The following is a 16,223-nucleotide window of genomic DNA, read 5'->3' as shown; positions in this document are numbered from 1 at the left end:
ACCATCTGCAGTGATCATGGAACCCAAGAAAGTGAAATCTCTCACTGCCTCCATTTCTTCCCCTTCTATTTGCCAGGAGGTGATGGGACCAGTGGCCATGATCTTAGTTTTTTTGATGTTGAGCTTCAGACCATATTTTGCGCTCTCTTCTTTCACCCTCATTAAAAGGTTCTTTAATTCTTCCTCACTTTCTGCCATCAAGGTAGTATCATCAGCATATCTGAGGTTGTTGATCTTTTTTCCGGCAATCTTAATTCCGGCTTGGGATTCATCCAGTCCAGCCTTTCGTTCTCTGATTACTTACCTGGAATTAAATCTCATTAAACACAGTAGAGCTTACTTTTCAGTAAGTATGCATAAGGTCAGACGTCAGCAGATAGAACAATGTGCTGCTTTGCTCCTTGTGACACACCTAAGCTTGGTTCCAGGCTTAGTCAAGCTTAGAGTAGACCAACTGAAATCAGCAGGACCTAAGTTAGTCATGTGACTAACTTGATTTCAGTGGGAGTCATAGTCCATTGTGTGACATTCCTTCTGCTAAGGGAATAAGTTGTGGAAGTGAGTGAACACAAAAAAAAAATGTACATGCTGGACCACTTGAGTTTTTATGGCTGTAGTAAGTCTGTAATTCACACTAATTACTGGGAGGCAAGCCTTAAATTGTTGAATGTTGTAATTAGTGGATAACATGCCGGTTTGTTTTCCCTTGTGCTCTCATAACTCTTAGAGGCTTCACTGGGACGTTTAATTGCAGAAGGTAGACAACATCAGGCCAACTGAATAAATACAAAACTCAGACACCAGAGAAGAAACTCACCACTTTTTGTAGCCCTTGAGATAGACAGCTAAATTATTTATAATCACTACTCTCTTGTATTATTAAAATACAATTTAGACTGTTATTAAATCATCAATTATTGTTCTTTTTTCAAAATGTCAGTGAGATTTCTATTTCTAGAACAGATTATAGAGGAACTTTAGAGGCTGCCATCTATTTTACTTGTTTGCTTTCCCCCCTTAATGTTCCATGTTAATAAGAAGAAGACTTATACTCCTCCCCCTTTTAACAGGATCACACACATTAATTAATTTTGTTGTAGCTGTAAAAGCTAAAACATATGGTTTTTCTGAACATGCTTTAATGTTAGCATGGATAACGTTCCCTAACAAGAAGTATTCTCTAGCATGAATATCCTCATTCATTTTGACCCTCAGCACACTTTCTAGTAGGAAAGCCCTGTTGAAATTAATGGTCCATAGGGTGAGTTTGCATACTCAAAGCTCAAGTGGGCTTCTTAAATCTGCATCCCACTTGGGGTTTTTGATTGTTTTTAATAAAGTCCACATTGGAGAGAATTCCTGCTGATGCCTTTTAGACAGAACTCTCATAGGCTGTTTGGTTGCACCTGTTCATTCTCCCAACTTCAGTCCCCAGATAATATTGGACTACAGACCCCATAATGCCTGATCTCTAGGCTGGTTGGGGATGATAGGAGTTCTATTCCAATGTGTGGGAGCCCAAGAGTGGGGGGGGGGCTGCCTTAAATTATCATGATGGAACAGTCTGGCTGTTTGGGAGACTAAATGGAACATTGATTTATTTATTTTTGTTCCCCCTGAGAGAGCTAATGCTAGTGTTTGGTCACAATGTGCTACATCTAGTTGCACCTAAAGGTAAAGGTAAAGGGACCCCTGACCGTTAGGTTCAGTCACAGACAACTCAGGGGTTGTGGCACTCATCTTTCTTTACTGTCCGAGGGAGCCGGTGTACAGCTTCTGGGTCATGTGGCCAGCATGACTAAGCCACCTCTGATGAACCAGAGCAGTGCACGGAAACGCTGTTTAGTTGCACCTAGTGGCACAATATAATCATGACTAGTTACAGGAAACCAGTCAGAAAAGGGGAAAGACACCCACATGTTCTCATTCAGACACAGATCATGAAACAGAACCCATGGGTGCCTGCTTCCAAGCTATAGGCTCATAAGCATGCATATTCCAAGATGCTCATTATCAACCTATTCTTTCCCAAGAAATGTTTATAAGACTAAGGCACCTGCCTTATTCAAGAAGTAGCACACAGGCCTGAAAATAACTGTGTTTCAGAGCAGCAGACATAATGATATTTCTTTGGAAGTGATCCAGTTTTGTTCACTTGTACCCACATATATTTATAGGTATGCACAGAGAGAATGAAATTCTTGCGCTGTTTGGAAAGGGTTTGAGTTACCTTAAAATACTTGATGCTTTGAGTCTTCACAGTTTTTTTTTATATGCTGACAAATATATTCACAAAAGCCCAAAACGTCTAGTAGCAGAAATCCTCACAGAGGTAAAGAAAACATTGTCTTGGATCAAGGAAACTTTAAAGAGCCATTTACCTGCTCTCTTTTCCTCCCATTGTGGGTATGTTAACTTTTTGTAGGCATAATTTTGAACACTTGGGTCCATTACATACAAAACCTGCATAGACAAAGATGCAAAGCATTGCAGTACTTGGAAGATATTTTTTTTAAAACATCAGTATATAATTTCCCCAAAGACAGACCAACTGCATGTGGGGGTATTTTCTTCTTTCGTTGCTGATTTTGGTAACTTAGTTTGAGCCAGGTGGGGCCTCATTGTCCAAATTCAGTCTCCCCAAATCTTCATGTTTGTAATTTTCTATTAATTTGTATATGTACCCCCCAAACAATCTTTCTGGAGAAAGTACCAAATAATGCCTTACATCTCCCACCTCAGATTTAATTTTAAATGAGGGAATTGGACATTATCTTCAGGTATCCTGGTATTCCTTCCAATGTCGTACCTTTCATGTTGTTCTATTTTTAGTAAGAAGAGCAAAAGGCTTTTCTCCATGTGGAATCGCAGCCTTGTAATCAGTCTAGCTAATATTTGCTAACTATAAAAAAGAGAAACCTGAGTGAGATGCATGGAGCATCATGATGAAGCAGTGCAGTGATATAGTACTAGAGGGGCTGTTCCTTGGGTAAATCTGTGCTGTTTTGTATGCATAACAGCCTATGCTTCTGCTGATGCATGTATATATTTTGCTCTAATTGGTGTTGTGTTTTAGATGCCTGAAGTAGCTTGCACAGTTGGAAGTTTGCCTAAGGAATTAGAAATATAAGTTGTGAAGACACATGAGAAGAACATTTGTAGTCCTCATGCTTCCATGTTAATGCTATATAAAATTATTTCAATGTTTGAAAAAAATGTAATTCTAGTAATGAGCTGTGTTTTTGCTGCAAGCGAAAAGTGCCATAACGTTCTCAGGAGAGTAGTAACAAGCTTAATAAAGACAGCTGTTTCAGTCATTTGTGCTTCTATTCCTTCTTACTTATTAAAACCGAGAAATCCAGACATGTTTTCTCTCTGCAGCCCATGCAATCCAAATTTGTGAACTTGTTTGCAGAAAAGGCACTCAAACCAAACCGACTTGGCAGCATTCGAGCTTATGTACAGTGCAAAGTACTCATCTTACTCATATTCAATCTATTCAGTGTTGAGCCCGATTTATATACTGATGTTAAAACTGTATTTAAATGTGTGTCTGCCCTATTTGTATGTAAATCTGGCTATGGAGTGTAAGATGCAAAGCACTGAAGAGGCAGGGCAGTGCTGACCCTTCCTTGAAGCTCCCACACTCACTTCCAATTGCTTTCTTCCCAGCTGGCCCTACTTCCAGTATCAAAGCCCACTTTGGAGCAAAGTGACTCGAAGGATGGACTTTGAGAGTAGCAGTGGTGGATTCATCACTCCATGATCATGTGCCTGTTTGTTCTTCTGAATCACACTCTCCATGCTAGCTTTCCATCTAAATAGGGTGGGTCTGTGTTTGGAAACACAGTTTTGCTCACATCACATGCTTTTTGTGCCTCCTTTTAACATCATGGAAGTTAATATTGCTTAATTGGAGATTAGGCACAGACTAGATGCCATGGTTTGCATATGATTGGCCCTTATGTGTTTGATTTCTGTTCATTAAATAGTAGTAGTAGTAGTAATTTATTTTTACCCCGCCCATCTGGCTGGGTTTCCCCAGCCACTCTGGGAGACTTCCAACAAAGTAGTTGCAAAGAGACCAGGATTATTCCTTTCATGGTCCTAAGCCACATCAGTCCTCCCAAGCTATTTAGTAAAACAAAAAACCCCAAAACGCAAGGGACAATCAAGGGCATACCGTGCTGTCTAGTTTGGCTTTTGAGTATGGTTACTATTTAGCCAAGACTAAACCATTTCACCTGTGCTTCAGTTCAGGTGTATCTGACAGTACTGGGGAGTGTGTTCTGAGAATAATCAACTTGAACCCACTTTGCCCCACATTCAGCTCTTCAAGGGATACATGTCCCACCCCCAGTGTTCTGTGCATGCCTGCTCCACTCCTGACCAAGCCCCACTGATGTGCTGATGTGAAGTGAAATGCTGCCTTTTACTTTGCCCAAAATGATATGTAAAAAGCAAAGTTTTCGGCCACCCCTCACGGCAGCATTGGAGTGGGGAGAGCTGGAAATGCTGGTTTTGTTTGTTTGTTTGTTTGTTTGTGTATTTGTAATATATTTGTATACACACATACCTAGGCCACACCCACCGCTATCATGCAGCTCTCAGAAAGGTAGCTGACCATCAGTGAGGTTCTCAGGCTGAAAAAGTTGAGCCACCCTTTGTCTGCACAGACCGGCAGCAGCTCCCCAAATTTCTCTGCCAGTGCTGCCTGGAGATGGTTCACGGGAGCTTTTGCAAGTGAAGTATGTGCATTTTGTTTTCATGTCTTCAGGCTAAATGCTTGAAGATGGCTAGCTATTTCTTTTATTTCACTTTGAAAACTTAAATTCCTTATAAATTTGAGGTGGCCTACGATTCAAAAAACAGTATTATAAAACAATCACACCTAATAATAAAATATTAGCATCAGAAACCAGGACCACAATAACAATTACAAGGCAGCCATCAGAATCAAAGCATCAGCTTACCAAACATACCCCAAAGGAGGAAGTGTTCAGCCAAAGGCCACCCAAAACAGTTACACCCGAGAGACCCTGGCACAACTCGCTTGGCAAGGCAGTCCAGGATTCATCCTTATTGAATCGCAGCACTGCACAGGCCATAAGAAAATCACCGTTCTTATCTGTGTTTCAGATAAGGAAAGCTTGAGTAAAGCTGTTCCCTGTGTTGGTGAATTGATATTCCCTTACCTGATCCTTTCCGCTTCTGTTCTGACATCCTATAGTACATTATTATTGATTCAAGCAAATCAAGTGGTACCTCTGTCAGTCCTCAGTATATTGTTTAGATTACATCCAGATCATTAAAAGTATCGTCAGTTTATTCTAGTGTCATCAGAAATATTGTTGGCAGCAAAAAGAAAGAAATAAGGCAGGTAACTGTGTACATTTTCCTAATAATGCTGCTTTGACATTTAGGAAGGATCACAGCAGTGTCATTCAGTAACTGGAAATGACTGATTAAACAATGTCCTATATTGTCAGTTTGCAAAGCAATCTGGAATGTATTTGACCTATGTGATTAAGTTAGTTACCATGCAGATTTCTTTCTACTCTTGGGGAAGGCTCAATAATGGTGCACATATGTCACATAAATGTGAATACCCGAGCTTTCCCCAAGCTTTTCAGGGAATGAATCTCAAGTGACTGAAAAACTAGTATCTGTGGAGAACTGAAATTGATATCTGTTGACCACCAGAGTTGACCATTCTGCATAAGAGAGACCATGATTCAGTTCCCTTTTCTCCGACACCTTGTTACATTGGGCATTGCCAGGCACTGGTATCAGTCATTAACCATAATATATTTGCATTGCTCTTTGGAAATGAAAGCAGTGCCCAATTAATTGCATGGCACATAATCTGGCTTTGCAAGTGCCTCTGTGATGTTAAGTAGCAAAAGAATTGCCTGGCAGACTGATGCACAAATTAAATCATTTAGGCAACAGAAGATAAAGATTCTGTTTTGCTGATGAAATTAAGTTGTAAATTAAGAGGATTAACTCTGCTTAACATCAATAAGTACATAGGGAATCTGTAGAAAGCTTTGTCTAGGAAAATGTGATGATGGCAAGTGCTATTGGTTGCTTGAGTTAAGTTTGTGGGCTAAAAACAATGCCATTACCCTTCCTTTAGGGAATTCCTGTAATGCCATTAAACAGTATGTGGGTGAGATAGAGGTGGGAAGGCCCTGGGATCTCAACACTTGTTGAAGTCACATTGCTGTAGGAGTTACTGCTGCTTGATGCTTTAGCAGCAAATCAGAAATTTGGGGAAAATGCCCTGGAAAAGAGGTGTTCCTCTAACTTTGCACCTTGGGCTATGGGAATGTTCTGCTCTCTCAACTTGGCTGGGGCCAACACTTGCAACAGAGTGGAGTGGGGGGGGAGCACTGAGGATTTCACATGTCATTACAGTCTTAAAAGACATGTGTACATTGTGCTGCATTTATTTCTGGAATTCAAAGTATTGTTCTCAGTGCTCTATTAGCTCTCTTGGTATTGAAAACTGGTGTGCTGTGACTGTGAAGATCAATACTCTTGTTAGTCCATAGTATAAAATGATCTGCTGAACACCCCCCTTGGCTAATCAAAAGCAAATTAAAGTGGAGGCCACTCTGGTAGGTGGCAGGGGATTATTGAAATTTTTATGATGCGAAGGTAATTGAAACTAAGAAACTACATGGATCGTTTTGACTTCCGGCGGCTGGCGCCATTGCGGATGGTCCTGGGTTGCTTCGGTGGCGAGGCACCCAGTTCATCCCGGGGGTTAGGAGCCCTGCAGCCGCATGCAGGGCTCTGGTTGGGGCGCGGGAAGAGCGTCCCGCGCCCTGGGCTCCCCGGCTATGCCCGTTGTGCTCCGAACCCTTCCCCCGCGCCCCCTGTTTTCAACCCTTAACTGAATGGAAAATGGAAACAGGAAAGCTTGTTAACGATGATAAATGCTTTCTTACTGCTGCTGTGTATTTTTAAGGTAAAAATAAATAAATCAGAATGCTCTTTAAATACTAAGTTAATGTATTATTTGGTATTTTTTTGCCTTTTCAGTCCTTAGAGAGAAACTGGAAGGTGATTCGAGATGAAGGACTTTCTGTGATGGACAGAGGAAAAGGACTCTTTCTGCCTGAAGATGAGAACTTGCGAGAGAAAGGTGACTGGAGCCAGTTTACTCTCTGGCAGCAAGGTATGTAAGTGCTAATTTCCCCCTCTCTCGGGTCACTCAGTTTCCATGCTGCAATTTTAATAAAAGCTGTCGTTTTAATGGAAATGGGTTTGTTCCTGTGAAGTCAGACTGCAATGAAATGAAAATGCATGGCTGTTCTACAGCAAGTGCTGGATTCAATCTATTTGGGCAAGGTGGCCTCAGTGGGCCCACATCCTCCTTGGCACTATCACCACTTTTTGTTCACTTGTGCTTTCTCTCTGTGACCAATACATTCAGCATCACAAAGGGAGGGGGTGAGGCAAGTGGAAGCTGCTTACCTTTCTCATTCCTGCCATTGCCAACTTCTGTGCGAGGACTGGGAGAAAGGGACTAACACCAAAAAAGAGGAGTCCAAGAGCCACTAGAGACTTCCTGACACGAGGATCATGCTTGTCCACATTAAAATGTTACAAATTGTCCTGTGCATGTTACTACTGTGACATTTTTTATAGAGACATAAGAAACAGTCTTCTTTTTCCCTTGATCACTTCCTTTCCAGTAGAGTGATGTACTGTCAGGCTCGAGGGATTCTCTCTTCCCCCCGGTAGCATCAAGAATCAAAGAAGAAACAAGAAAGTTCATATTTGTGGTTTTATTCAGTAATCGTGGAGCAAGGCAAACAATCCAGCCCTTAACTCCATGGTGACGTTGCTCACTCTGAGCCCCTCCCCTTCTTTCTCCAGCAACAGCCCGTGGCTCTATGGGAGGCTTCAGGAGTCAAATATCGTTGAGCCCTTTGCTCTTGAATTCTAAGTGAGTGACGAGTATGCGGTGGTGGTGGAGCTTCTGTGCTCTCCAAGGAAGTCTTCTCCAACTCCCCCTCCTTCTCCTAAGATCTCATAGCTTGGCAGCTCTGTGTTCTGCTGTAATACAATCTTGCATTCCTGTCTCCCTCTTCTCTTGAAACTATGGGAGAAGGAGGGGTGATCCGAGGGAAGCAGAGGAGAAGGAGGAGGTGATTCCCAAACCTCTTCTTCAGTCCTGTCCCTGACATGTACATAAGAACATTAGAAGATCGGGCCCAAGGCCCATCTAGTCCAACAACCTGCTGTTTTCACAGTGGCCAACCAGCCACCTGTGGGATGCCTGCAAGCGGTGCAACAGAGTGCAACAGAACTCTGCCCACCAGTCTTCCTGGTTGCTGACACACACACTCATGTAACTGAATCAGTTACAACCTTTGTATACCAAGCTATTTAGATCTATAAGAAACTTGTACAGGATTTACAGAGATAATACGTTTTTGTCCTAATCTTGTTCAAATTATTAACAATGAAAAATGTACTGTAGATGGGCTTTCTCATAATTTGGAAGGGTTTTTCCACCCATCCCTCTTTGTGTGGAATCAATATTTGTTTTTGGAATTAAAAGGTATGTGGACTTCTAATAGACAAATAAACTTATTAATCTTACAGGGAGAGAATTTTCAAGTGTTTGAATAACTTTGAGGGTTAAAGAAGGAGAACTTGAAGGTTAATTAATCTTTTGTTTTAAGAATTCAAATCACTGGTGCTTAAGTTATGGTTTTTCCCCTCCTTCTAGGAAGAAAAAATGAAAATGCATGCAAGAGTGTTCCCAAAACATGTGCCTTATTGGAACGATTTCCAGAGGCCACTGGATGCAGAAGAGGACAGGTACTAACTGATATAGAGCAGGGGGTCGGGAGAGAGGTGGTGGTGGGGAGAGATATTATAGGGAATGTTGAGTGTTTAATGTGCATAACAGGCCATTGTGCATATTCCCCAGGCCTCATTGAGAATGTGCACATTATATTTCAATGAAGAGGGGATTGTGCACATTTCCTGGTTATTATGCATAATCTTGGGAAATGTGCATATTGTGGCTTACTTTTTAACATTCTCTTGCTGTTATGCATAATCCCCAACTGGCCTTGGGGAACGTACATATATTCACTGCATTTTGTACGTTCCCAGGACAATATGCACATTATCTGATCAGTATGCATAGTCTCAAAGAAACCTGCCTTTTTTCTATTTCTGGTTGAGAAGTGTGCAATCTACACTCCCCAGGTTGCTTCTGACCCACTGCTTGGCATTGCCTGGGTCACAACATATTCTCCTACTGATCACCTAAGTCCCCCCGCCCCCCGCTGTAGTTCTCCTTTCCACCACTCTCAGCTGTTTCCCAGCTGAGCAGCACAAGGGGGTTCATATAGAGATGCAATTGTTTAACTTTCCTCCTACAATTCTGATAAAAATACAACTCCCCCACCCCTTATTAAGTGTGCTCTTGCACACTACAACAAACCATTTTTGGTGTGACCTGAGGGTGGGATTGTATTGGAGCTCTAAAGTAATTCCAGGAGATTCAGCTCTAATTAAAGCTCCTATCATGTGCTTTGGAAAAGTTAAAAAACCTTTATATCAAGGTTCCTGGACGTAGTCATGAACAGGCCTGCTAACACAAGATGACATAGCAGTGCTGGCTTGTCAGCCTGAATTGGTTTGAACACAGTCCTATACTCTCTGCAAGTTAGAGTAACTGAACTTTTTTAAAAAAAACACAAACTATGCCTCTCTCTGCAGATCAAATATTCTGTCATGCACCCAGGGACTCATGTCTGGCCTCACACAGGGCCTACAAATTGTAGGCTGAGGATGCATCTAGGCTTGGTGATTCCAAAAGAAGGGTGCCAGATTCGGTGTGCCGAAGAAACAAGGTATCTCCCTTCTCCTCTATCCTCTGGTCTGGGGTTTATGGTGGGCAAGTCTATGTACTATAAGAGTGGGGACAGGAGCCAAAGGGGAAGAGCTCCCCAGAAAACAGAGTCAGTACAGAACCTGGTGAGTCAGGGCAGAACCAGTTTTTTTTGGGGGGGGTGGATTAAATCTGGAAGATCCTGGGCAAAGTTGTCAGCATTTGGTTACCAGACAGAATACACACAAGTTAAATGCACTGTGGTTGACATGCCCTATCAGTAATTCTCTTCTTTATTCTATCATATCATATCTATCTATCTGTCTATCTATCATCTATCTATCTCTTCTATCTATCTATCTATCTATCTATCTATCTATCTATCTATCATCTATCTATCTATCCATCTATCCATCCATCCATCCATCTATCTATCTATCCATCTATCATCTATCTCTTTATTGCAACCAATGACCCATTTCTTCTATTTTCTCTCCCTCCTTTTCAAAACCAGCACGTGTATAATTATCATTCATTTATAAATATCAGTAAACAAATAAACCATTCGAAGCCTCTCATTCCAGAGACATTTCTAAACAATGTCACAGTTATGTCTCTAGGCATTGAAGGAGTCCTGAGAAGTGGTAAAAATAATACTAGCTCATATGATACAAAGAAGTTATAAAAGCATACAGGTGAGAGAACCAAGAGAAACTTTCTTTTGAGGTTTTTTCCAGCTGCAGCTCCTTATCCCCCCCCCCCAGGTAATCAGTTGGTCATTAAGCCTTAAAAATGGCTTCTCTCCTCAGCTCTTGGAAATGCTGATCCAGTTGTGTGTATGATTCTGAACTGCTGACATGGTGTATAGCAAATTCCATCCTATGGATTATTAGAAAAGGACTTGAAAACAAAGCTGCCAACATCATAATGCCAGCACACAAATCTATGGTGCAACCACTTTTGGAATACCATGTACAGTTCTGATCACCTCACCTCAAAAAATATACGCCAGAGCTGGAAAAGGTTCAGAAAAGGGCAACCAAAGTGATCAATAGGAAGGAGCAGGACCTCAGTGGGATTTGTTCCCAGGCCTAAGATTGCAATTTAAGGCAGTATACAGGAAAAATTCTGAAAAACCTAGTGTTGTTTTCCAGTCTGCCAATCATGCCAAAGCTGTTTTGGAACTGTTACTATTGTAGAAACCCAGTTAGTGGTTTTTGTGGGGAGGGGAGGGAATCACATGTGCCAATTATCTTCCTAACATGTCAAAAAAAATACATTTTCTGGGGAATAGGCTTTACTATTTTGAAGGCAGGATTTTTTTAGCAATTAATAATGTGATTGCAGCTACTCCCACCAGAAATTTTGGACAATTGCCAGCATATACCTAATTTAAATACTGCACCACACATGACAGTTTGTGGCAGCTGTTAGCTTCTATTGATTACTCATTGACAAGAATATTTGTTTCCAGGAGTTTGAGCTGAGTTAGGTGCAAGGGGATGTTGCTCAGAAATTTGATAATGAGAAATTTAATGAATGTTTAGCTTCTCCTAGTCATTGTTTGTCATTTCCACTCCAATTTTTTATGTTTTACAAAAGAGAAAACCATTACACAATCATGATATATTACTGCAGAAAAGCCCCCAAAAAACCTTACCCACCCCTTTTACAGGGATAAACACGATCGAGATCAGACGCTACAATTCAAAATGCAATATGAAATATGACAATACAAATAATTTAAACTTAATAAGCTGTCAAAGGAGAATTCCATATAATACAGGAATGTCTAGTGGTAAGAGATGGGCATTAGTTTATGCAACCAACATAGCCCAGTATTGACATAATCCTAATACTGGCATTGTATGATATCATGTTGTGATTATCACATTGTACTGGTACTTTTCATTCACAATATAGTGTGGCACACACATAAAAGACCCCACATTTATTTGCATTTCAGTGGTAGATTGAGCAATTGATTCCAAAAACCAATCAATGACCCTGGCAATTCTATAGCTGTTTTGTTTTGTTTTGTTTTGTTTTGTTTTGTTTTGTGTAGCAATCTCTTTCAAGGCTATGTAAATGACAGAATCCTCTTCAAATTTTTGACAGCAACACTTTCCTTGCAGTAGTGTTTCTCTCAAGAATCAGAAATTTTGGTGGCTAATTAATGCAATTTTTTAAAATAAAAACAAACAAACCTCTCCCCCCCCCCTTTTTAATAGAGTCACTTTCTTACACAAGTTTGTCTCCTGCTTTCCACTAGGATTAGACAGAACTAAATTTTCATTCAAATTTAAGAACTGGCATGGTGCTGCCTATAATCCTGCATGCCAGTTTACAGGACTATTTTAATCCTTGGGTTTTGTATATCTGGATTGGAATTAACATTTATTCCCACTTTTCTATTAAAACAACACTTGAAGCAGCTATCCGAAGTTCTGGTGTGTAAATTTAGGATTGAGGTTCCTCATAGCCATCACTTTTTAAAATCAGTTTAAATAAATGAGTTTTCTTTCTTGATTGTGACACTTCCACTGTATTGTATTTTCCATTAGCCAAAGTATCAGCCAAAATGTTCAGCGCTATGAATTTAGTTGAAACAAGGTCCCTTTTAAGCAGGGTGAACAAAACACTTCTGAACATCTTTCCAATTGTGAAGCTTAAATCCTTTCCTCTAATTGCTTCCTCTGTTTATTGCTCTCGCTTGAATTTTCTTCTCTTTAAATCTTTATGGCAATTTGATGTCCAGGGCTGTTTGCAGTATTTAAAGCTCAGTCTTGTTCTCATCAGAGATTAATTATGAGAAGACTGTTGTCTGCTCTCATTGCAGAACTAGGGCAACGTTGGAGTGAGGTGACCAATGGATATTCTTGCCTATTGCTCTCTGCTTCCGTAGGATAGTCCCTGAGTTGAGAGCTGGGGTACAAGCTCTACTTTCAGAGTACTAATCAGAGACTTTGCCATTATCAGATTTTGGAGGAATTAAGAGCTCATCAGGATGCTCCTAAGGTTTTCTGTTCACAGGATCATGAAAAAATGGTGGTTAGAAATATAATGTGTTCTGAGTAAACTTGAACCTCATGGGGGAAGCCTTGCAGTGTCCCATCAAGAGGCCAAATTAATGGTGTGAATCAGGCATCAAAGAGAAAACTCATCTGACCCAAAGAGGTCTGTCATACTTGTGTATGGTAGAACCAGTGGGTGGTGCAAAGTCAATGAGGCAAGGCAGCAGATCTTTCCAAGAAGGTCGCTATCACTGGAGAATTATTATTTCAAAGAGGTCCAAGGTTGTCACATCCTGCAAACTGAAATTGGGGGACGGGGGAAAGGAAAAGTAGGCCTCAGTGGCAGCTAGATTAGACAACACTGGGCCAAGCTCAGGAAATATGCTATGAACTGATATAATGCAACTCTGCAAAGGGCATGATGAGACCTCTGCAAATACTAAAAAGCCGGCCATATTTGCACTGATCTTCACCATTGTGTAGGAAACTGTTTTCAGAAATAGTGCTTCCTGAATGACTCTATCAACATATATCTCACAGACTGAACACATGTCATAAGCCAAGTTTCTAGGTTTCTAGTTGATTTTAAAAAATAGGTACATGATGCAGACCATATTTTTGTCACATAGAGGTGATAGACTCTTCTTGGAAGTTTTTAAGTAGAAGTTGGATATGATTTAGTAGAGATTCCTGTGTAGCAGAGGGTTGGACTAGATGTCCCTTGGGATACCTTCCAACTCTACAGTTCGATGATTCTATGAAATACTAATTTCATTGCTCCATTATAGGCCCCATCCACATTAGATAAGTACCTCTTGATATTTCCATGAGCCAACTGGAAACAAAATTAGGATAGAAGCCGTATTCCAATTGAACACTTTTCACTCTAGCTCTTCCCATTATTGACTCTGGCTCCTGTGACACCTGGCATGCAGCCTATGACAGATTACCGTACCTTTGAGGGCATGTGACCCTCATCATTGAAAAGGAAGAGTATTCATTGATAGATTATAAGTTTATTAACTTCTGCTTCAGGTTTTTGCTAGTAAGATGGTTTCATAAAAGTGAATCAGAGTGAGTCTTGTGTGTTCATTTGCTCTTCCAAGAATTAATTTGTACATAATGTTTTGTTAGATTAGATTTGCTTTGGAAAATTACCATACTTGTTTTCTTTTTCCTTGATATTGATCTTTCCTTTCAATGTTTTTCACTATGATGTTTAAACAGATGAACAGTTCTTCAGACTTACCGACCTTGGTTGCTGAATATATTACATTTGCATCCTACCTTTTCTCAGCATTGTTGTTCAGTTGTTCAGTCATGTCCAACTCTTCGTGACCCCATGGACCAGAGCACGCCAGGCACGCCTATCTTTCATTGCCTGCCACAGTTTGGCCAAACTCATGCTAGTCCCTTCGAGAACACTGTCCAACCATCTCATCCTCTGTCGTCCCCTTCTCCTTGTGCCCTCCTTCTTTCCCAACATCAGGGTCTTTTCTAGGGAGTCTTCTCTTCTCATGAGGTGGCCAAAGTACTGGAGCCTCAACTTCAGGATCTGTCCTTCCAGTGAGCACTCAGGGCTGATTTCTTTAAGGATGGATAAGTTTGATCTTTTTGCAGTCCATGGGACTCTCAAGAGTCTCCTCCAGCACCATATGATATATGTCATATATTTCTCAGCATATATGACACTATCTCCATTTCATCCTACCCAAACCCCTGTGTAGTAGGTTAGCTTGAGAGACGGGGGCAGATTTGTGAGGGGCACAGCAGAAGAAAGGTGAGCTTGTGTGAAGAGCCTTAAGTTAGAATCTAACCTAATCAAACAATAAACACAATGTGGAGAATCTGTTACAGATTCTGGATCAATGTGGATGTGCATTCTACCACAGATTTTATATCATACACCTGCCTTTATGGAGTAGTGCAATTCTCCTTTTTGTATGGAAGAGCTAATATCAAGCTATTCCAGAGTGAAGCTACTAGTTCCAGGGTAGTTTGGTCATCTGTGCAAGGTTTTCATCTAGAATGGAGATGTGGTTCTTGAGGCAGCAAATAAAGGATGGCTTCTCTGTCTTTCAGGTTCTGGGAAGAAGGGAAAATCCTTATCTTTGATGACTCTTTTGAACATGAAGTGTGGCAGGATGCTGATGCTTATCGCCTGATATTCATTGTGGATGTTTGGCATCCAGAGTTAACATCGCAACAGCGGCGCTCCCTTCCAGCCATTTGAAGGATGCTTGAGGCTTTCCCTGTTGAGGTCTACATTTTATGTTTGGAAGTGCTGGTCTCATTAAAAAAGAAAGAAACCTGAATTGTATGTATGAAGTAATCTGGGCATGGACATTAAAGCATCCTATTCTGTGCTTTATAAGGCACTGATCTGATAGCTCTGTATTCATGCTGCAAGTACAGATTCCTATTCTTTCGTCAGCCAAAGAATATCCTGTGCCATATATCAAAACAAGACTTGGTGTACTGGTCACGTAACTACTAATGCTTGTGTGTTATCATAAAGGACACAGATTTTCAGACACCGTGAGTATGCAATTTCTGTTCACATGAAGGAAAGTTCTGCAGCTACAGTACTTGGTGAATTGCATCTCACATCAGTGCTTCTATATCCTTCTAAGGACACTCATAACCAGTTACTCACAAGCATCTTGGACATTTGTCATACTAGAATGTGTAGAAAGTGTAGAAATGCATTTAGATTTAAGTGAATGAACTGATAGTGTGAGCTGTAGATAATGTGAGTGGATGATTTGGTATTGTATTTTTTAAAAGATCATAGTATTTTTGTATCGTATGCTCTTTATGAACCACTTTCCTTTTGTAATTTCCTTTTGTGATAATGGCAATCCATGTTAATTTTGCAGAGATGACGCCTTATGGAGCTGCTCTTCATTTTATTGAGTTTGGCCTTTCAAGTGAGAAGGCACAATATGCATTTGCCTTGTTCAGTTCCCGGTGAGCAGTACTTATAACCCAGCTCTGATATGTCTGTGTCTTTCTCATAAAAAAGGTCTTGTGGCCCTTTCCAATACAGCAAAAAGAATTTCACTTAAATGGGAAGCACATTTTCCTATTAAGGGACTGTGCAGGTTGTGAGGAGGATCACATCTGGAACCAATTTGCTTCCACTCTATTGTTACGGCATTTCTATTCTCAAGTGTAGCCAGTTTCATATTGTACAATGGCGTATGTGGTAGAGGAAGCAATCAGTTGGGATACAGGTATCGTCACATGAAGTGACACCCACATGGTTGTTTCAATCCACCTGAGGGGGGGAAAGTGGGAGCTGACCTCCCTTTCATATTCGCTTCTCAGTTTTGCCTTTGAAT

At 40.8% G+C, this 16,223-nt stretch overlaps 1 protein-coding gene across 1 annotated transcript in view; it reads left to right on the top strand.

Annotated features, from left to right (window-relative positions):
* ASPH (aspartate beta-hydroxylase) overlaps positions 1-15,194 on the top strand; it is a 96,701-nt gene extending 81,507 nt beyond the window's left edge. The window contains exons 25-28 of the mRNA XM_033155293.1: positions 7,051-7,186; positions 8,750-8,841; positions 9,754-9,887; positions 14,962-15,194. Of these exons, the coding sequence (XP_033011184.1) occupies positions 7,051-7,186; positions 8,750-8,841; positions 9,754-9,887; positions 14,962-15,112 (513 nt within the window). The 3' untranslated portion in view covers positions 15,113-15,194. The remainder of the gene's footprint in view (positions 1-7,050; positions 7,187-8,749; positions 8,842-9,753; positions 9,888-14,961) is intronic.
* Positions 15,195-16,223: the final 1,029 nt, after the last annotated feature.

This window comes from Lacerta agilis, chromosome 7 (assembly GCF_009819535.1).
Source record: "Lacerta agilis isolate rLacAgi1 chromosome 7, rLacAgi1.pri, whole genome shotgun sequence".
Classification (NCBI taxonomy): domain Eukaryota; kingdom Metazoa; phylum Chordata; class Lepidosauria; order Squamata; family Lacertidae; genus Lacerta; species Lacerta agilis.
The sequence above is the reverse complement of the archived record's forward strand: the minus strand, read 5'-3'. Positions and strand labels throughout refer to the sequence as shown.